Raw genomic sequence first — 21777 nt, forward strand, 5'->3', positions numbered from 1 at the left:
GTCTGACTTCACTGGAATCAGTTGACGATATTGGCGACGAGCCACAATCCACAAGGCACTCTTTTGGTTTTTTCTTTCTGTGCTTTTTTTGTTTGGTTACCAGTTCTTCTGTAGCCACCCGGACACATATTCATAGACCAGCAGCATCACTGCTCCACCTGAAACCGAACAGAAGACAGTGCCAGAGTGAATCAATCCGTGTTTCCCTGCCAGTCAATGAGCAGGGTGAATCAATCATCAGGAAGTGAGCTTTAGCGTCATGTGTGGGCTTTCTGGGAATTTCTGATTATAAGGACGATTTAAATACCAACATAAATAACTTTTTATTGTTACCTGGTCCAAGCCTCATTATCTTGGGCACCAACCCCTTGTATAGTGCAAAGTACCTACAGAAAAAAATAGGATGTTAATTATGTGCAAATACAAAATACCATAGCTACATATGTATGCCTTCAGTGTGTGTACTTGCATGTGTGTATAGGCTGGAGTGCAGCAGTGAGTTCTTGCCTTGTCTGTCCGTCTCTCACCCTGTCGTCAGGTACACAGTTGAGGTCTAATGACCAGCGGGGGGGGGGGGAGTACCTTTCTCTTAATGCATTCAAGGTGATCAGTGGCTGCCTGCCTCCACCTCGTGCTCCCTGTCCCGCTCCCTGCCCCCGCCACTGATGGCGTTAATAAGGCTCGACCCACTTCCTCCCTGGCCCTCTGTCTGATTAGATTGACCCGTGGAGCGCCGCGCGGCTCGTTAGGGTCTGCTTAACGACGTCTCCCATAGGGACCACTAATTAGCTGGGACTGTGTTGTGTTAGAGCAGGGGACTGGATGTGGCGGAGGGGGCACCCTCCATGCACCCCTGCGACGACAACGTTTCAGTGCCGTTCCTGCAGCAGCCCCCGAGGCTCCTTCGCCAACTAACTACAAACATCTCGCTGGCCCTTGTCTAGTGGAGCTGCATGGGGGAAAGTGGAAAGCCGAGGGCAATAGCTAAAGTAACATACACCTTTTCCTTGAAGCCTCCATTTAGAGCAGCCATTCTCCGAGGCTTGAAAATATGTTAACATTTACTGTACGTCTGACAGAATGCAGAAATGTATGTTCACACACGTGGGGAACACAGCCCGGCACGTAACGTCACTATTTAGCTTCCATTTATCGGATCACAGCTTTGCATCAAGCTATTCATGCACTTCTCCTGTAGTTAGTGCAGGAAACTCACTCTGCACAATGAAACGCTGCTAACTTGTAGCTGCAGCTGGTACATTTGTCTTTTCTGACAGCTAGTTTGGCAGGCAACCAGCTATCAATCGCTAACAAAGCAGACAAAGTGCCTCATTAATTCTTGGACACATCAGTGCCAATGTTTCATTTTTTTCTTTTTACTTATGATCCCCCCCCCCCCCCCCTTGTTCTTACCCCTCCTCCCGGTACACCAGTGCCATGGACTGGAAGCAGGTGCGGTACTTGATCTCCCCGGGCACAGGCTGGGGGCCCTGGATGCGGCTCTTGGCTACGTCGAAGGGAATGTTCACGCAGGAGGAGATGGTTCCTGACACTAGGCCAATAGCAAACTTCCTCATGAACTCCAGGGTAGGGTCCTGGTAAGGAAGAGGAGACACCGGATCAAAACGAAGTATGTATGTTCAACGAGCACCATTTTACCAGGTGTTAAATATCATTGCCCAAAATATAAGAAGTGAATATAAATTCAGCAATAAAGAGAAATAATAGTAATGGAGTCGCTGTGCATGTACTGTATATGTGAGTTAAAGTGGGGGAGAGCATGTCTTGTGCATATGACTGCAAATCTGGCATGAAAGCCCTGATCATTTTATGGTAGCGGGGGGCAGATTAGTGCTTCCTGACTGTGGTGCAGCATTCTGATTGGCTGAACAGAAGCACATGTTCTTTGGGGAGCCAAGATAGAGGATTTATAAACAGGGTGCATGCAGGCAGACTGGGGAGGCATATGGGGACAATTTGGGTAATTGGGCTGTGACTCGGTACAGGGGTATTACTGTACCAAAGAAGCCCAGACTCAGAGAGCTCTGACAGCTAATTGGCCGGGATATTTTTACAAATGACAGCAGCCTCTCTGGTCCAGGCCTTTCTCAAGCGGCTGGACACCCTGAGAGTCGAGGTAAATCAACAGCTAATCCCACTTCTTCTTCTTTTTTTTTCAAGTGGGATGTGGGAAAGGGGGTAACATACCCTCAGCCTAAGTACACCCATCAACCCACTTCCTAACAGTCTTAAGCAAACATCTCCTCACACATTCACTTGTGAATGATGGCAGTGTGCTATCTGCCTCCTCTGTACCATTAAAATGAAGATATGAGAGAAGCCTGAACTCGGCCAGCTTAATTTGACTATGAACATGTTTGAGTTGCAAGCTCATTGCACATGTTGCTGACAAATGGGCTTTGGAGATACGCCTCTATCAGCCTGTAAGCTATGGCAGGCCACAATATTTATCCTTTCCTCCCTCAACAATAGTCGTTGTTAGCCTCTCACAAACAGGATCATTCCATCAACGTACATACCGACGGGTAATTCCCAAAAGCGACGGCCACAATCTAAGAAGAGAGCTATTTGGGTCATCCAGCCACATAATTATCATTCACAGAGGATGACCACTTGCTTCTCTGTATATGCGTCACTGGAAACATGTTGGAAATATAGCAGGGCTTTGGCTCCCACTGTAACTGTCTCTTGAAAATGGTACCGTTGCCTGCTTCCAATTAGTTCATTGGAGTTAATCTAATGCTCCGGTTTGTACATATGGAACTGCCGTATGGTAACGTTTCCATTAAACAAAATTAACTTTTGTTTGGGCCATCCCTGCCGGATGTGTAATCTGAAACTTTGAGGATGTTATGACGAGCAAACAGACGAGGTATTAGCGGGGCTGATCTTACAAGCTCCTCTCTGATTTTTGCTTCCTCCTTGCCGTGGCGGTCAGGCTAACTAATTACACTATCAAACACTTGCAATCCCCCAATGGCGAGGTGGCTGGGACACGCGTGTATCATATAGCCTGAAGTTAGCAAAAATTATATTTAGTCAAGATTACAAACACCAACGCAAAGCTGAAGTGTCTGTCACTTGGCTTGGGTTGCATTTTCACCAAAAACCAAAACAGCACTGGAGGTCAGAGTGCGATTGTACCGGGCTGGACGGAATAGCATCCTTGACGTTGAAGTAGAAGCCAAAGTAGATCATGTTGAAAACTCCATGGCGTCCCAGTGTCGATGTTAGTCCTTTATTCAGGCCCCTCAGTCCAAATCCGTCTGAATTAATTATGCGCCTTGCTTGAGCGAATGAAGAGAGTTGCTGTATTGGAGAGAGGGAAAACAAAAGAAGGAATGTGTCACATGCTGGCGAAAACCCACTGGGCATCTAGAGAAACACACTACGGTATTTTATATCTATCAACCTTCGTAAAGGAGTCTCTGTTGGCCTGGAGACTGACTTTCACCACTTCGAACGGATTGACGACAACGGCCTCAGTTAAGCCTGCGCCAAGCCCCGCTACAGACAGCGCCTGGAGGGGAGATGGACATGATTCAGGGTTGAGAATGTGCAAATAATATTCGACAATTTTCCTCACTGTCTACATGAGTTTGTCTACTCTGCGCTGTCTCTACCCAATGTGTCTGAGCAACAAGAGCTTAATGGCGAGGCGCAGTTGCGCTTTCAGAAACTTGTTCCCCGAGTTGTTTTTGTCTCGTCTAAAGTGGACATTTGTTTCTGTCAGGCTTGTGAATGGTGTCATGAGACAAATGTCTGAAGACACCTGTGTTCGTTATCATTTGACAAAATGTTAGATGACAGACAAGAGGGCGAAGAAGGTCAAGGAAAGGAGAGAAAAAAGGAATGTGAGCAAAGTAGTAAGCTGTTTAAGATTTATCTTTAAAAAGAAGAATAATCACTTATTTTCTAATAACCAAAGCACTTTATTTAGTGCCACCGGAAGAGTCCACTACCTATTCATAAATGTATAACCCTGACATGTAATTAAGAGTGGATGTTGCAACAGTACATGTATTTGCATGGGGAAGCATACGCTTGCATGTGCGCGTGGTCAGAGAAGCGTAATGGGAACATGTCAAGAACGTGTCTATAGCTCATTACTCTTCCTGCCTCTTTATCCTGCTGTCAGGGCCCCGGGACCCATCCTCTCAGACATGCCTCGCAATGTTTACACAGCCAGCCAGCCACATTTTAATTCCTTATTTGTATTATTACTGTGTGTGTCCTCATTAATCAGAGTGAAGGCATTCAGCTGTGCCGCGCTGAATAGGAGAGAAAGAGAGAGAGAGCCATTCAGAACCAATCCTTAATTCACTCGCACTAATGATCTTATGTGATTACAGTACTTGATACGCGAGGGCCTCTGGGGGGAAATGGGGTTTGGAGGCACTTGAGGAAGAGGAAGAGGAAGATGAAGAGATAGAGAAGGAGGTGGACAGCATGATGGATGGAACAGGTAAATATTTCTCCACCAATGGCTGTGAAAACAAGACGAGGATACTCGCCGTGCCGGGGCGGCCTCCACGTTGAGTTACAGGTAAGCCATCCATCACGCCTGACAATTGGCTGCCACCTGAATACATGGTGTGTGTGTGTGTGTGTGTGTGTGTGTGTGTGTGGTGACCGCACCCCAGCAACGCAGATCTGTCGAGCTCAAAACTCTGACTCAGTATAACAGAAACCAGATTGGTCGAGAAGGATGAAACTAATTGTAGATTCATGGCCTAAGGGGTAACCATTTTCCAGAATTAACAACCGCCAAGCAAACATACATAAGAGACTGTTTATTAGGACAGTGTTATAATTGCCATTATTTTGGCTTCACTCCAATACTGACTTTGAGGTTTCAGTTACCAATTTCAGCTACAAAAGACGTCTTAGTGTTCACGCCCTTTACCTCGAGTACTACTCATTCTTTTACATTTAATTACATTTACATTTCATCAGGAAGTTACATTGAGATCGAGATCTCATTCACAAGTGAGACCTGATTAAAATAGAATGAAAATAAATAAATAATGATAATGGCAACAATACAAATATAGTGAAATAGAAAATATTTAAATATACATACAAGACCATGACAAATTATAAATAAATGCTTTCTGAAACATCCTGAAACAAAAATACAAGCATATCATATTAATCCGCCTCACCAAAAATCAATAAAACAAATGTTTTGAATTGCCCTGTCGATATCAGTGTGTCAAGCTTCAGTCTAAATGATTCCAGACAAATGGGGGAAAATATTTAAAGGCCGTCTTTCCAAGATTATAATTTACTGTAGGAATTCATACTGTAAGCCAGTCCCAAGAACGGGTGTTAAAGTATAATATCTTACAAATAAGGTGGTCACTTTTTAAACAGTTCTTTATAGTTAAATAGATTAAAGTGCTGATCTACCTCAGAGAGACAAAGATGGGTGCCATATTGGTCAGTAATAAATAGAAGAGCTGAGTGATATGATAGCATCAGGATGATAATGATTATCGTTGACATAATTCAGCACAGAAAGAAATGTCGCTTCCACAATCACTGTTCTACAATAAAATGTGAAACAGGACTCATTCTGATAGAAATGACACACAAAAATAAAAATCGCATCCTTAAAGGGACAGTGCATAGGATTGGATTGAATCTAGTGGTGTGGTTGCAGATTGCAACCAACGGAATACCCCTCGGCTCACTCCTGCCTTTCCAAGACGTGAACCGCCAAGTGCAAAACCTTGGTATTGTTGTTGGCCTCGCTCAGAGGCCATCCTTACCGTAGTAACTATACTTTAGGAGCGATGGAAGTCCGACGGCAGCTGGCAGCATCACGGTTTTGCACTCTGCGGCTCACGTTACACAAGTTTGTTTCACAAGCGTGTCGGAGAACTACGGTGGACTTTAAGTAACATAAAAATGCAAAAGGCGCTCGCTAGAGTTGGTTGTCCGTTCAGGGCTACTTTCGAAACATTTTTTAAATTCCATTTTTGCGAATAGATCCCCCAAAAAGCTACACACTGTCTCTTTAATTTAGAATTAAGTCGATTATAGGGTTACAAAAGTGCATTCAGCATCAATCCAGATGCCCAAGTATCTAATGAGGAACTTGCTCAATCAGTGTACCATTTAAAGTGCAGATTTGAAGACTAATGTCAATTTCCTTTGTTTTATCTTTACTCAAAAACAAGTTTAAGGTTGAGAAGTGCATATGGTAGAGTATTAAATGAAAGGTGCAGATTATCAAACTGTATGAAACAGTACAATCTGCAAAAAATGTAAATTACAAGTATTGATTGACATGCCAACGTTATTAATATCATAGATATGCTCATTTTAGAATTGGACGGCATTCATCCACTAGTAAAAATCATATTTGGTATTAGCTTGTAATGTTTAAGGAGGATTACATTTGCCCATGCTAATTACGATACATCTTTCTCAGACTTAAAGCTCATAAAATCAAAAGAACACAATGCGTCTGTCATAAAAAACAGGGCACCCGACAAGCTGCCAATTACTCTGACTTTACACAAACTATTCCTCTGGCTGCTCTGTGCAGGTTCAGGCAGGAACATGTGGTCATTAGTACCGCCCTGATCAGCTGATTTTAAATGAGACACTTCATAAATTCCTAAATCTAAGTAAAACTAAAACTTTCAGGTTCCGTTTAAGAAGTAAGAAAAAAAAAACCCCGGATCCTTTTGTTCATTTATACCTGATATTTGAATGCTTTAGTTAGCCATCAAGGACGTTTTCATACGTGCTTCAAACCTAACACAAGTGTTATTTCAGGCTCTCTTCACTTAATCCCTACTTGAGAGGTTTACTTTCTAACCTGTCCAATGTGAGATGACCTTCTGTTTAGTGAGTAAAGGCAATTTTACATTACTAAAAATAATAAACTCGAACAAAAGCATCCAACAAAACAAAGAGAATGTCTTTTTTAAAAATAGCAACAGCAGAAACAGCATGTTAGGGTTCTGCTCAGCAGGTAAAGACATGAATGTAAAAAGTTAACTAAATTCTCCAAGTGTACTCATGCATTACCTGTACTTTTACATGACACGGTACTGAAAACAGTACGTTCACTCACTACTCTGCATTGACAGGAAAATTAACATTAAATTATTCTTGGCATTTATCTTTATTTCACCAGCATTTGGCAGGTGAGTGGAAATGTTGGATTTTTGACACGCTCTTTCTGGTCCTGTTGATTTTTCAGGTGAGAGTGTATTCAGGTGTCTCTGTGTGTAAAGACTCACCAAACCAGGAGACAAAGGGGTCAAAGTCAGCAACTTCTTGTATTGCTCAAAAGTGAAGAACTGCAGAGGGAGGATCAGGAAAGACAAACTGTCAGGAAGTCGCACCACATTCTTAAACTGACATCTGAGCACACATACACACCCACGTATACACACACGATTAAAAGCAGTGACTTTAATAACACTTGGGAGGAAAGGGGAACTCGTGTGAGCATTGTATCGACTAAACTGGCGCAGGAACATGAAGCAGTATACTGTGAATCTTAGAGCACAGTCTCTGTGGAAAGAGAAAGGTCTAATGAACATTCTGAAAAGGAGACACCACTGATTTGTTTATCCGAGCAAAGGGCAAAACGGCAGCAGATGCATTTAAATCGCTTTAATTTGCTTAAATTCTTCACTCCAGACGTTGCTCACCATCTTTGTTCGGTGTGTGAGCGATTACCCCATCTTCTCAGTGTGAGCGTTTATTTTTTAAAGTTCACACATCCTCGTCTCCAGTATCTCATTACAGAGCAGTGCCATGCCAGGCATTAAGCCCTCTTTGTGTCACCCCAATTATACGTTGTAAGCCTTCCTAAAGCACATATGAATAGATGGAGGCTCAGGGGAAGGCTTGATGTAAATGGTTGTAAGTCAATATTTAGTAGGCCAATAGTACAAAAGGGAGTGGCTGAGGCACACATGGCAGAGGACTTCATGTGTCACCTTAGAACAACTGAGGTTGGAGTGTTTTCAGACAGCAGTTCACGGTTAAACAGGAGCCGGAGCATTGCATCATTGCGCAAGAAGCTCTGCGGGTTTCTATGAATCAACACGAGCATCCTTTTCCTCACCTTGACTGCTCTCTTTGGGGTCTCTGCCACAATCGGAGGAAGGATCCCTTTGTAGAAGCCCAAGAGTCTGTAAAGAGAGAAAATAAACACGTTACTGTTATATTATGATGACGGTTGTTGTTGTATAACCTTTATGACTTGTCAAGTTCCACCAGGATGTAGTCAAGAGCTGAAACAATTAATCGCCGAGTTGATCGACAGAAATTTAATCAGCGAATACTTTGATAATTGATTCATCACCCAAGTCGTTTTTTAAAGCAACATTGCGAAACTTGACCAAGTTCTAACATCTCAGTGAAGATTTACTGCTTTTCTTTGTCAAATGTGATAGTAAACCGAATATTTAGAAGCTTTGGACTGTTAGTTGGACAATACAAGCCATTTGAAGATAATCAATCAAGAGAATGGACAGATAATTGATAATGAAAATAGTTGTGTGTTGTTGTAAAGTAGTGATATCATTTAGAAAGTAGGCCTTTTGCAAACATTCCAGTTGTTTTGCATGCGCTATTCCATTTACTACAAATGTGCAGTTTACTTCACATCGGGGCTAACGATGCGTTTGCTATGTTTCAGATCTCTGGCCGTATTCATTTTGTCATTCAAGGCAGCCGTTGGTTTCCATTCATATCTGTAGGATGTTAAAATCAATTAGAACATTTGAAATCCACCATTTCAGTAGATTTGTTCGTCACTGTTATCCAAAGCGACGCACATATAAAGAGTGAATATCAAGTCACCATCCATTTTTGTGATGATTACATCATCGCCGAGTCTTTCAAGTTAATTCACACCTAATTACCACGCAATGTTATCATCTGCTACAATAGTGCATTAAATGGTCACTTCAGCCAAATGACAAAACCGTATATCTTTGCAGAGACGCTCTGTTGTCTATTTATTAAGGTATCCTTTATGAATGGAGTCTAACACAACAGCTCTGTGAAAAATCTGGCCTTCTTGTGGTCTATGATGCTCAAATCTCTGACAATACTGAATACAGACAGCAGGACTAATACCGAGCTCAGAAAATGGCAACAGAAAGTATATTGCTGCCATTTGGCAACATAACTACCCAAGATATATTTTCAAACCACAAACTCTGGCTACAAGTTCCCCAGGAATCTGCGGAAGAAATGATTTAAGAGTTTCTTTCAGCCTTTGATATACTGGATGTTTCAAAAGACGGTAGCTGTATAATTTGACTCAATTGGGTAGTTTGCCTTTACTCAATCATACGTCCAGCCGTGATTTAAAGCGTACTTGGAGGCAGGAAAAAAAATAAAATGATACAGTGAGTTATGTATATGGAGATGTATGCCTACATTTTACACAGACCGTATTTGGTAAGCAGTCCATTTCACGGAGTATATTTACAGTACAGTAAATGGTCAGACTGGTTAGATTGTTACACACTTGTTAAAACAGGCAGAAATGCAATTGGATGTCTCTGAAATGTACACAAATGAATTTCTCTAGAGTTAAACTATACAATACATCAAAAAAATAAAGATGTTTCACTCTAAAACTGCAGTATTTAAACCTACATTTTCCATTTTTTCAAATATCAAAGAGTATTTTCATTCTTGTGGGTAAATCATGTGAATATAATGAGAGGAGGTTATGATTTCCCCTTCTGAAAAGCTCTTGGCTGATATTGATGAACACAACACTGGAGGTTTCCCTGACCTGTCTTTCACGTTTACGTGTAAGAAGATAGTATGTTTTCTGTTTTGCAAAGAGAGCACAAAGCATGTTTCGTATACATTCAGAAGTGCATATATGTGCTTTTCCCCCACTCCTGAATTGAGTGAAAACATAGGTGCAACAGTTCACCTGCTTTAATTCACACTGACGGGGCCAGGCAGATGCTGTTCGACAAGATGTCAATCAAATAAAACGATACGAAACCTTCTTCCTCAAACCCCACCTATCCATGATATTTGGCAACAATAACTTGGCTAAGGACCTAGTTCTTAAACGCAGCACACCTGCAGCATCCGATACTACTAAGTCAATAGCTGTTGGTTAACAAACTGTCGCTGGCAACAGCAAACTACCTTTCTCAATCCTAGATGTTGTTTTAAGGAGTTAGCCCCACAGTGAAACCGGTGAAACCGGTATAAATATGTAAACAAGACCAATCACAACATCGTCTCCGTACATTTTGGAACTGATACAAACGTTCCGTATCGGACCATTGCTGCGATGACTATATGTAAAGGGAAACATAAGACGTTCCATGGACTTGATCAGATCATTAGGATGATTTTGGACTCTGTATATTTGATGTGATCAGTATTGTGATGTGGGTTGAAATGAATGCTTTGTCTGTGGTGAGCTGGGCTACTCACTGTGAGTGGCATCGTGGTCTTTTTCTAAACATGATATTATTTGTGTGTACTTGGTTGACTCCAGATGTTGATTTTGTTCCCTTCCTCTGTCATTATCGATGAGCTTGATATAGTAAATTCCTGTTCCAATAAGTTTTAAAATCATCTTATTTTAAATATAGAGGCCCTTCTATTCAATTCTAGCCATATAGAAGGTATGACAGCTACCGGTTATTCTTATGAGCTGTGAGGTTCTTACCTATAAATGTGTTTGTATGTTTATGTATATGATATGTATAGATGAGCTTTTCTTAATATGCGTTTGTGAAGTGGGTTGTACGGTTCACCGGTATTACCATGTGACTATTATGTGACCAGAGCGTATGTATTTAAAGATGGCATCTCTGTTATTTCTTAGAAGTCTGAAGATGAGCATTAGCTTGAAACAACACTTCTGGATTCTGCATTGCTGCCTTATTTTGGTCCAGCACCGACCTTCACCGGTTTTGGATGTGCGTGACCACTTTAAATAGTTTGACAAATTGCTATATTATAGATCATTATGTGAAATCACAGTCAGTGTGAGGGCCATTTTTAAGCATATCTGCAAGTTCAGCCTGTGAAAAATATGACCAAGATGTTAAAATGAGGAAAAGCTATGAAGTCACATCATTTTTCTTGCAGATGTTGAAGATAAGAACATCACCAGTATTACCTTAGTTAGAGTATAAGGCGGAGTAAGATTTTGGGATAAAGTCGGATAATCTCTGTTTTTCAGGTCCAAAGCAAAGACCGAGACAATGAATAAATAAATCTACTAACAAGTGTTGATATAAATCTGTGTAGCCAATACCAGATTCATCTCCTATGCTTTCGTTCCATAGAGCTCCATTGTTGTTCTGAAACTATTTAAACGTGCTAGACATGCTGCCTCACTGTGATGAACATGAGCACTGTAGTTCATTTGAAGTCAGTTCAAAATACACCGTCCTGCTATTGTAAATGCTCACTGGAGCAACAAATGGATATGAATCTGAAGCTAAATACACTGTAGTACCCAACAAATATTCAATGTACTCCCATTTGAGTGATGTTTGCTAGATACTACAGAGCACTGTGTTTAAAAAAAATGAAAGTACATACCCATGATCAGTTTTAAAGATACATGTTTTCATTAGGATTGAATGGTCTTGGTGCTCAGAGGTACAGACAGCAAAGGGAAGTCGTACAGAAGCGAGAGACGGGCCAACACGTTTCTGTTTTTGGCCTTTTTATGAGAAGTGTTGAAAACAACAAAAATACAGAATATCACCAGCCTCATCCTTTAAGTCATCAAACGCAGAATGGCAAACAATGCACAACTTTCCACTTAGCTGCTTGCAGGTTACAGGAAGAGAGAGAGAGAGAAAGAGTTCATATTGATACTGAACACAGCTCTGTGGACAAAGAGGACAACGTGGCATGACCGACTCTTGTGAACAGGCGGCACCAGCTCTGTTTTGGCAACATTCTCTATAAGTCAAAATACTGTAGCTGATTTTGGTTGATTGGGTCCACGTGTAAATATTTTTGCTGCTGGCACACCTTGGAACCGAATATTCCCAAGAAGAATACACACAGCAGCGACGCCGCCTTCCAAAAACAGCAGTGAACCGCAAATAATTATCAAAACAATGATAGTGACAGAGCCAACACCTGAAGTTGCACACTGGCTCTGGTAAATGTTGGAGTGAGGGATTAAGGACAAGGAAAATCAGAGAATTAATCCTTTGTATCGTTTGTGTAAACACGTTATTTCAGTCAGACGGAAGACCCTTTCCTCTGCTCTCTTTGTCCATGCAAATGGTGGCCACAGATTTCCCGGGTGTGGTCAGGTTGGGGAGCCACCAGGTGATAAAGGAGGAGTGAAATTTGTTACAGAACAAATATGGCCTCTAGTGAGTGGCCATCATTTGCATCCTCATTTGATTTCCAATGTAAAGTACACACAAAGTCCCTTTTTGGCTTTCCTAAACAAATGGCCTCCTGACACAGAACGAGGGAAGAGGGAGGGGGGATATGTGTGTGTGTGTGTGTGTGTGTGTGTGTGTGTGTGTATGTGTGTATGATTTGTCTTTCATTTTCATAAACCTTTCCTTTTTTAACAGCCTCCATCAGTTTGGAGAGGAGCGTAGTACATCCCGGACCGATTAAATAAACTGACCAATAACATCCGTCAGATAAAAGTTCTGACTTCTTTACAGCCGAAATGTGTAAATGCATAAAGGAAACAGATCGTTTCCATCAGCAGACTTATTCATTTTCACACCACCGCCGTGGGGAAATGTGAGCCGCTCCAGGAAACATTTTAACACGTAAACACCCGGCATGCTTCATCTGCAAATATTTTCCTTGACATTGTCACTAACAGAGACAATACAGCAGAATTAGCAGTGATGAGGGTTCACAAGATAAAAAGGCACAAAACTTAAAAATGAATACAAAAATAATTAGGAATTCTCATCTGAAGTGAGCACAGAAAAGTTACAAATATATATACAGTATATATAAATAAATGTGCTATTTATGGACAGGGGGGTTGCATTTTTGGAAGATTTCTTTCCTGCTGAAATGATGAACTTACATTTCTTGCTTTGGTGATCAAATGTTCCATCTATTATATTTTGTGAATTGGTGAATTTGACACAATCCATCAGACTAAATTGTGAGTAATGACATTTTAAAATGCTTCCTTTTGCCTAAATGAGTTAAGTGTAACTTTGCGCTAAAGTAAATCAATGGTTTAGAATTTCACTTGGACAAATACTGTAAGCTCTTGTTTTAGAATTTTTATAGTGAGAACATATTGTTAAAATAATAGTTTGGAATTTTGTAAAATACGCTAATTCGCTTTCTTGCACTCATGTCTGTACGCTAGATAAGACTGACACCTGGTTAGCTTAGCATAAAGACTGGAAACAGATGGAAACAGCTAGCATGGTTCTGTCCAGAGGTAACGAACTACCAGCACCTCTTAAACTCCCCAATTAACACGCTGTATCATTTTTAATCCATATAAGAAATGAGGTGAAAAATCAACTCCTGGCAAAGACACGAATAAGTTACTCAAAATGTCGAGCTATTCCTTTAACATGATTGCTGCTTCATACAAAACATGCCTGTTTTTCCGTAGCTAAACATATATAATCTGATGGACACCTTTATCTGCACCTCTTTCTTGAAAGTATATATTTTTTGCATGAGTGGTCCCAGCTGGAATCAACCGCCCTGCTCAACCCTGCACTGTCAGTTCCAGGCATCAGTCACTGATCTACTGTCCAACGCGCTCTGCTTTAATGCAAGGACCCTTTCAATATTCCCGTGGCCGTGCTTTAGGTCCCGACCCACTCTCTGGATACCACACTGGTAAAGAATGCTCGAGAATAGAGACTTTTTGTTTCCCTCCAGACGGAAACACTTAACACATGCTCATGGCTGCTGCACCCACATGCAAAAGAAAAAGGAGCGCAGTCTGTAAGGCAATACACCAACCAAGAGCTGGTGAGCATAGTTCACACTGTCACACACTTATGAGCACAGCTACAGGATTTCATGCTTGCTTTTCCAGATTAAATAACAACGTAATGTATAATGACTTTTTAAATAATCTCCACTCTAACGCTGATTTCTTAACTACAAGCGTTCAAAATGTATTCTGTATAAAAACTAAAGTCGATTGTGTTCAGGCTTCAAACCGTCTTTAAAAGATGGTGTCACACGTGCACATTTCCATGTCTTTCTTCAGTTAAATCACAGCGCTGGAGCAGAGCGCTCAGGTTTCCTCTCTCATCACCTCAGAGAGAGAGAGAGCGAGGCCTGGTGTTAGCCCCGTCCTGCCAGGAGCTGACGGGAAATGTTTATTTTTAATAATAATTCAAAACAGTGGGGCCTAGCGCTATTTGTATAAATTATAACTAAGTGGTTTGGCCTGGAGGTAATCCACAATGTGCTACTGGGGAGTCATTACAGCCTCAGCAAAAATATACTGTTAGTGATAATTGGTCGACAAGAAAGTGGATCTTCTGTCTGTAGGGACTGTCTGACACACACAACTTTGTCGAATCAGTCTACAGTGAAAATATCGGTCACAGTTGATGTCGATGCAGTGTAATTTGACAACCATTTTGTTGCGTCAGATAAATTTCATGCAATCCTAATCCCAGAAGACACACCCAAAAGGCATGCAGCCACAATGGCATTAACTTTCACGATGTGAGAGTGTGTGTGTGTGTGGGTGTGTGTGTGTGTGTGTATAGAGTGAAGAGGGCCCAGCTACTGTAGCAGGATAGCTGTGTCTGTTGAACTGCAGCCAGGGTAAGATTTCCAACTGTCACTAGCCGGCCTACTCACTCACTCACACCTCGCAGCAGATCAACTTTATATCCGCTGTAAAGCTGTCGACTCGCCGTAAACAGAGCGAGTGGCAAAGACTTTCCCCTGCACCTGCACTGTCTCACAGTGCTGTCACAGGGCAGCAGAGGAGGAGGGAGCACAGCAGGACGACTGTCTTTAGTTAGCTGGGAAACCTGTAACACTTTCAGCTTTCCAGCCACTAGACCATCTTAATACCAACATACTCGTTCGTGACATTTGAATAAATCAGCATGACTTCCTATTATATTTCCATTATTATAATATTATATTTCACTACAAATGTATTACAATATTTTCCTCTGCAGTTTATTTTTGAAGACATAGAGGCTGAATATACTCTCATATGGAAGCTACAACAACAGCACTTCTGGTTAAATCAGTCCATTTATAAATGCTTATGAACATTTTTACATGAAGAGCCTTTGTTGTGTTGGACACTGTCGGACAGTTACGGATTGGCTACTTGTGTATCTCAATTATTTTGTGTTTGCAAATGTAAATTGCCCCTTGACAGATAAAGTATGTTGATTTGCATTGAATTAATATATCAAATTAAAGCCACCTTATCACTAAGCTACCTGAGTGAAGACGGAGAAATTGCTCCTTCCCTGCGTTCGTGAAACAGGAAGTCTGACTCCATTGGTGCTCTGAAGAAACTGTTTGACCAACTAGTGACCTTTTTGTAGTTGGAAAGTCCTGTTGAGGATAACCTACCCCTCATTGCGGAAGATGGTCCGGAAGCAATCACCAAGGCTCTTGTAGCTGTTGGGGTCACTGGTTCCCCTTTGGATCTGGAACCTGCAATGACAAAGATTTCATTAAAGCTTCCACACTCCCTTTCATCCCCCGTGTTTTCCCGCTCTGCTAAGATGAGAGGCTCCTACCACCGAGTCCTCCCAGCGCAGGGGAGAACTCAAACATTTATTTAACCGAACCGATCCAATTAGCCAACCAACTCCCCAGGACCAGGCCTTTTGCAGCAAGCTTTTCAACTACTAACATGCTAGTAAGCCAATTGTAACAGCTCTTTAGTTACGTGTAAATTTTTAATATGATGGAGCCAGTCGAAGGACCTTTTCTTGTATAGCAAACATGCTGGTACCTCCCTAATAAATGCTGGTGAGCGGTGTGTAAATCTTTTACGTGAGAGACCAGTTGGGGGTGAAAGAATGAATATAAACGGTGCCTGTTGGAGATGAAGAGTTTTAAGGTATTGAGAGGATAAGAAGAGATCTCATTATATTCTGCCACATGGTTGAGACAACCAAACGCCAACAAAACACCATGTTGAACTCAATGGTCTGATGATATTACGCAGTGATATTAGACCCAATAATTTGAGTGATTAACAAAACACAATAAACTAAAGCATGTTTCAGAATGTGATCGGTGATAACTCAAGGAATTATTTGGAAGGGAATCATTTTCCCGCAAATAGTGAAGTAACATCACAGATTCTTAGGTAGTAACAGAAGTAGAAAAGAAGAGAGCAGGAGGGAGTGGGACGAGAAAGATTCCCTCTTCATATGGCTTCACTGCCAGGTCACAAGGTCAGCAGTAAGTCGTCCATGCGAGTGCCTGATGGGGCCATAAAGGGTCCCCAGGTTCCAGTGGAGGGGGACTTTAGTGGGGTGAGCGGACCTTTCATATCGCTAACAGATTAACATCTCAGAGGGGGTGTCCCTCGAATCCTATTTGGTGGATTCCCAAATAGCTTGTAACCCGTTCCTAAAAACTAGTTAAAACAGCATAATAAATAGATGTCTGACACCATATTAAAAAGAAGAAGAAAAAGAAGGACTTGAGGTATGAGACGATGGTGGAATATAGGGTACAGAGGGAGGTGCGGGGGGGGGCCAAGGACCCGTAAGATTTAAGACTACTTGGGCTTGTAAACATATTCAAATCTGGCTTAATTAAAGGCACATGATGCTTGGGTCAAGGATGGAAGGGATCCTGTCCACAGTCTGCACCGGCCTCCTTTGCTTTGCCTGCCTCGACCCGAACCGGCCCTGAGAGTGTGGGGTTGGCAGGGACGTGGTCCAGTTCAAGCCCCCTGACTCCACTCGTGACCCCGGGGTCACCTCATTTCCTCATGGCCCTCTTCTACCCTGCCATAAAAGCCAAGGACCAAACAGCAAGGCCAAGGGAGTGGGAGATAATAGGGAGGAGCAGAAGAACTTGTGGCAGCAGGGGAACTGTCAGGGCCCTGGCATTAGCAGCTAGGAAGCTGCTAATGTCGCTTTACACAGCAACCAACGGTGTAAAATAAGATTAAAATCTTCAGTCTGTCCAGTTTGAATGTTCTGTTTTAGAGGATGTGTACAGACAAAAGGCTCTAGTTTCTGTTTATAAAGCCTCAGTGAGTAAGAAGATATACTGGTTGGCTGAAGAAGGGCACAAGATGGCCTCTATGGCAGAGTCCCTTGGCCTTGGAGTCAGCCAATGCGGATCGTAAACGCTGCAGACAGAAGAACCAAAGAAAACCCTGGGGCTTCCTTAAAACACATCGCTCAGAGCAACCCCTTCAATCATCAGTGAAAGCTAGCGGAGATACAGTTTACTCAGAGGTGATGAGATCTGTGAGTTCATCAAGGGTACTCCTTTCGTCTCCTACCCATATCCCACTCTCTCTGCGTTTGTGCTTTACAGGCCCAGAGCTGCCCAGGTGAGGGTGAGGGTGAGGGGCAGGTTGGTGCTTCTGTGAACGAGACAAGCACTCTGGGGTAAATAATCCTGAAGACCTCGTCCACCTGACCTCCACTGCCTATAAAAGTACAAATTCTAGGCGTCCACAAAGAAGTCAAAAAGGTAAATGGGGGCCGAGTACCAGGCTAGAGCCCCATTCTTTGTATTTTTATGGACGGGAGCGCGGCGTTTGAGGGCCTTACAAAGCCATGTCCGCTCCCAGACCCCAGTGGTAATGGGCTCGAACGGGGGCCCAACAAGACGGGCTGTCACCCGACAGAGGACGAGATGTTGAGGTGAGGCTCATTAATGATGGTGTTAAAAAAAAAAATGCCTTTGGAAAAGGAGAAGGGGGGGTTTGATCAAAAGGCAGAGGTTTGATGGGTCTACTTTTAAAAGGGGCCGGCCATGGAGATTTAGGAGATCTCTTTAAAAATATGCCCTCAGTGGCACATTTTGATGACTTGCTCACTTTAAAATGTAAGATCTAATAAGGCTGATCATATTTATGGCTATTCAGACAGATTGACATATAAACTAACACTCTATATAAAGAAGTAATGACCCAACCTACAACAGGTAAGTATATTATGCCATCTATTATGCTGTAAGATTTCAAATTGTGCCATTTTCTCCAAGTATGAACATTATGATTTATGTGTGTTGCTGTGTATTTGGACTGGTTGCCACAGTGAGAGCCTTGATCTACTCATGCCTTCCCTCTAGGAATGCCAAGTGCTTTGACGAAAAAAATAAAATAAGGAGAGACACAAAATATATGATTGAAGAAAAAGAAGAAGTGAATCACCAAAGGGAACAGCTGAAAGTTCAGCAATTTCACATGTTAGATCTGAAGTGCATAAGACAATCCAAAGGGCAACATAAAGGGGGAATCTATTTTTACAGCCAGACAATTAATTTTAATGAGCAGGATCATAAAGATGGTAGAAGTCCATTGCATTGGTACATGAGGTTAAGAGCACTTTTCCTATCCTAAATGGTCCAACATGGCAAATGTGGCAATTCGTGTCTTTAGCCATCCAATCAGGCTTCAGGGTTAAAGAGTGGAACCATAAACAAAAAGGGTCCCCTTTGGATGAAGTGGCGGCTTGTTCTCACATAGTGGTTGTCAGTGCTGACTGACAGTCAGTGAGTAAAAAGTGCTTGACGACTAAAAAGAACATAAAACAACGAGTATGACACTTGATGTCTGAGCACTGAGGGTTATTATTTTTATTTATCTATTTTTTTTTAGTACACTCCAGATTGTGATGACATCCAGCTCTTGCGCCTGTGTGGTTTGCACTTATGCAAGTTGCTTTGGACAATAAAGCGTCAAATAAATATGATGTATTAATGTTGATTTCAACTGACCTCCATCCTGCACAAAAACATGGAATTAAACAAGTGAGGAAAACATATATTGCTATATGGAATCGATGGCAAAACTGTTTAAGGGCAAAGTGTTTGAGCATGGCAGGAGGAGGCCAATAAAGACAGACCCGCGTTGGAGAGAGGAATAGGAAAATAAAGTTGAGGGGAAGAAGATGCAAGATGGGAGCAGAGGGGAAGTGATAAAGCTTTGGCGCTTGTGACACGGCAGGCTGCCAGAGCTTGATCTGGACCAGGCCAGGTTGGGTATCACCAGCACCACAAACCTACTGAACTTGGGACAGCCCACGTTATGAAGCAGGTTGTGGTGTGGATATAAGGGAGAAAAAGTTCCTGGGACCGTTGAAAGTGCTGCGACACTGCTCTTTCACTCTGGATTCTTTCTCCCTCTGATAAAACCGACTCCCTTGATTCCCTATGGTGACGTTGGGACCAGTTTGCCGGTCCAGATGTCTGCTCATATACTGTGACCTCTGTGACCCGAGATCAGGCTGTGTTAGTGTGTTAGAGCAGGAAAAGAGCTGCATAAAACAGCATGAGGACAGGCTAGGAAGGGGCAAGACTCAGATGTTTTCAGCATTACAAACTTCTGGTTGACTGACAGATCACTCTATATGTTAAGAGAGGACTGCAGCAAATTAAGAAAGCTACTAATGCAGTGGAGCAGATGGAAAAAACGAGTACTTTTACCGACATATTCAGTAAGTGGCTGCATAACAGAAAGGATTTCTTGGGTGTTTAAACTGGGGTCTCTTAACCTCTGCCAAATGCCGTTAACTGAAATTATGGTGCTAATGTTTGAGCATTGTTTTAATTATATGTATACTGTATATAACATTACAGTTTAACAGATATAACAGTAAAAGTAACATAAAATAAATTGTGTATCCAAAGTTCTGCAAGTATTCCGCAATTTCAATGTAGGAGACGGTTGAAAAACAAAAACAGAAGCCGTGACAGATGACGGCAGGCCAGACAAGCTAGGTCAGGACTACCCGGTGATAGACTGGTCCGGGCCAGCGACAGTAACAGGCACTTTGATGTGAGGAGAGGCTGCAGGATTTTGGAGCCTTCCCTGACAGCAGGTAACCACTGGCTATAACACAGCGCGCTCCAGACAGAAGACAACTGCCCTGCATGCTTCCAGAGAGAAACCCGAGAGTCACCGGTACTTCACTAAATCCAGCTCCTTGTTATATTCTTTATTCTATATGTTTGTTTGGTCACACTTATTTAGACCGGAGCTGTTAAGGCAGACAGTTGGGCAGAATGTAGAGAAACTATCTTCCAACGATTGACAGATAAAGAGGTCTCTAAATGAAAGGCTACCACTGCTGTTATCTTTCTCTCCATATTCGTTCTCCTTTCAGCTTCCCATTCATTGTTTATCTGACATATTCAACTTTTTTCGGGCAAATACTATACTACTCTGTCGTCAACTGGTATTACTGAGGAAGAGCTCATAATGAAAACTTAAGGCCAGTTCAGATAGTCACTTTTACTGGACACGGACCGGATCTTGTACCTTAGATCCAGTTATTTTAAGTGCATCATGAGTGACATGAAGTATTATGGTTCCAGTTAGTGATGCAGACCTTTGAAAGCAACGACGCAAAAACCATTTTCGGCTATCGGTCTGACGACGGATAAGCCTCTGGGGCGAAAGGCCGTATTTCTGGGATTCTGGTGTAGGCAGCAGCTATCCGGCCAAGACTTTTTTTGTGCGCTGCTCATTGTTTACAGTCTGATGAGCAACTTGAGATGAAAGTCTTGAGTTGAAGTTGAGAGACATGTACAATCGGGTTGTTTCGCAAGTAGCCAGTTTACAACTGGCAAAAGGTTGAGTGGAATTATGGAAGAAGTGGAAGGCTTGCTGTAATATTCTTGTCCTGGTGTTTGCAATCTGTGTATGCCAGCAAACCTCTGCAATTACATGAGTAATTGCGGAATGTGGTACAACGGAGCCAATCGCATTCTCTTCCACCATCTTCAAAAAATACACCGGCAACCACATATAGCCACGGTATTATGAAAGACTCAAAGAATGAGGAAGCAAGCAAAAGAAAACAACCCATGTGCTGTGCAATGGCCACTTGCAGCCGTTGTGAATATTTACACAACAGAGACACCACGTCTTGCTGTGGATTTGTCCACGGAGACATTTTGATGAGTGAGGGCAACTCCAACAAGGACGAGAGCGCGACCTGTGTGAATATGTATACCCATATTATTTAGTTTGGCTCAGCGACAAAGCTGAGCCCTTTAGTGTCTGTTCAACACTTCAAGTACAGATTATCACAACTGCAGTAATAAAAGTGATATAGATTGTGGGCTGTGCTACAGGCACTATAGGTGCCAAAAAGCAACAGTTTGAATGGGTGAAAGATCAGAGGTGTTCCCCTGAGCACAGAGTTGTGCCATGTGAGATTGCCAAGCAACTGTGACGCCTGCATCCACTGCAGCTTGGTCACATTCTGTTGAAGTAGTAACGCCCCAGTTACAACAATTTTTTGCCTAGTTTTAGAGTGCCCTTTACGAATGACTCGGAAGTGCAAAAAGCTGCAAGAGGTTGGAAAACGGGTGATGAAGGCTGGATAAAGGACATAGAGACATGCATGAGTTTTGAGAGTCAAAAATAAAGAGAGCGATGGGGCAGCAGGGGGGCAACACTGTGGTCATAGCACAGTCGGGGTCTAGAGAAATCAAAGCACAAAATGCCTCCACTCTGTAATTAGTATACTGGAATGTGAACCCCTTCACTGATAATGATTACAGGTGCGCCAGTACGACACACACACACACACACACACACACACACACACACACACACACACA

The 21777-nt window shown here is 42.3% G+C and overlaps 1 protein-coding gene across 2 annotated transcripts in view; it reads right to left on the reverse strand.

The window, feature by feature from the left end:
* slc25a21 (solute carrier family 25 member 21) overlaps positions 1-21777 on the reverse strand; it is an 80442-nt gene continuing 58665 nt past the window's right edge. For both annotated transcript variants that reach the window (XM_031847808.1, XM_031847807.1), the window contains 8 exons: positions 15577-15660; positions 8117-8183; positions 7281-7340; positions 3434-3541; positions 3166-3330; positions 1414-1595; positions 334-386; positions 1-158 (listed from right to left, as the gene is read on the reverse strand). In XM_031847808.1, coding sequence (XP_031703668.1) covers positions 97-158; positions 334-386; positions 1414-1595; positions 3166-3330; positions 3434-3541; positions 7281-7340; positions 8117-8183; positions 15577-15660 — 781 coding nt within the window. In that variant the 3' untranslated portion in view covers positions 1-96. The remainder of the gene's footprint in view (positions 159-333; positions 387-1413; positions 1596-3165; positions 3331-3433; positions 3542-7280; positions 7341-8116; positions 8184-15576; positions 15661-21777) is intronic.

Source organism: Anarrhichthys ocellatus, unplaced genomic scaffold (genome assembly GCF_004355925.1).
Source record: "Anarrhichthys ocellatus isolate YVR2014 unplaced genomic scaffold, GSC_Weel_1.0 scaffold7, whole genome shotgun sequence".
Lineage (NCBI taxonomy): Eukaryota > Metazoa > Chordata > Actinopteri > Perciformes > Anarhichadidae > Anarrhichthys > Anarrhichthys ocellatus.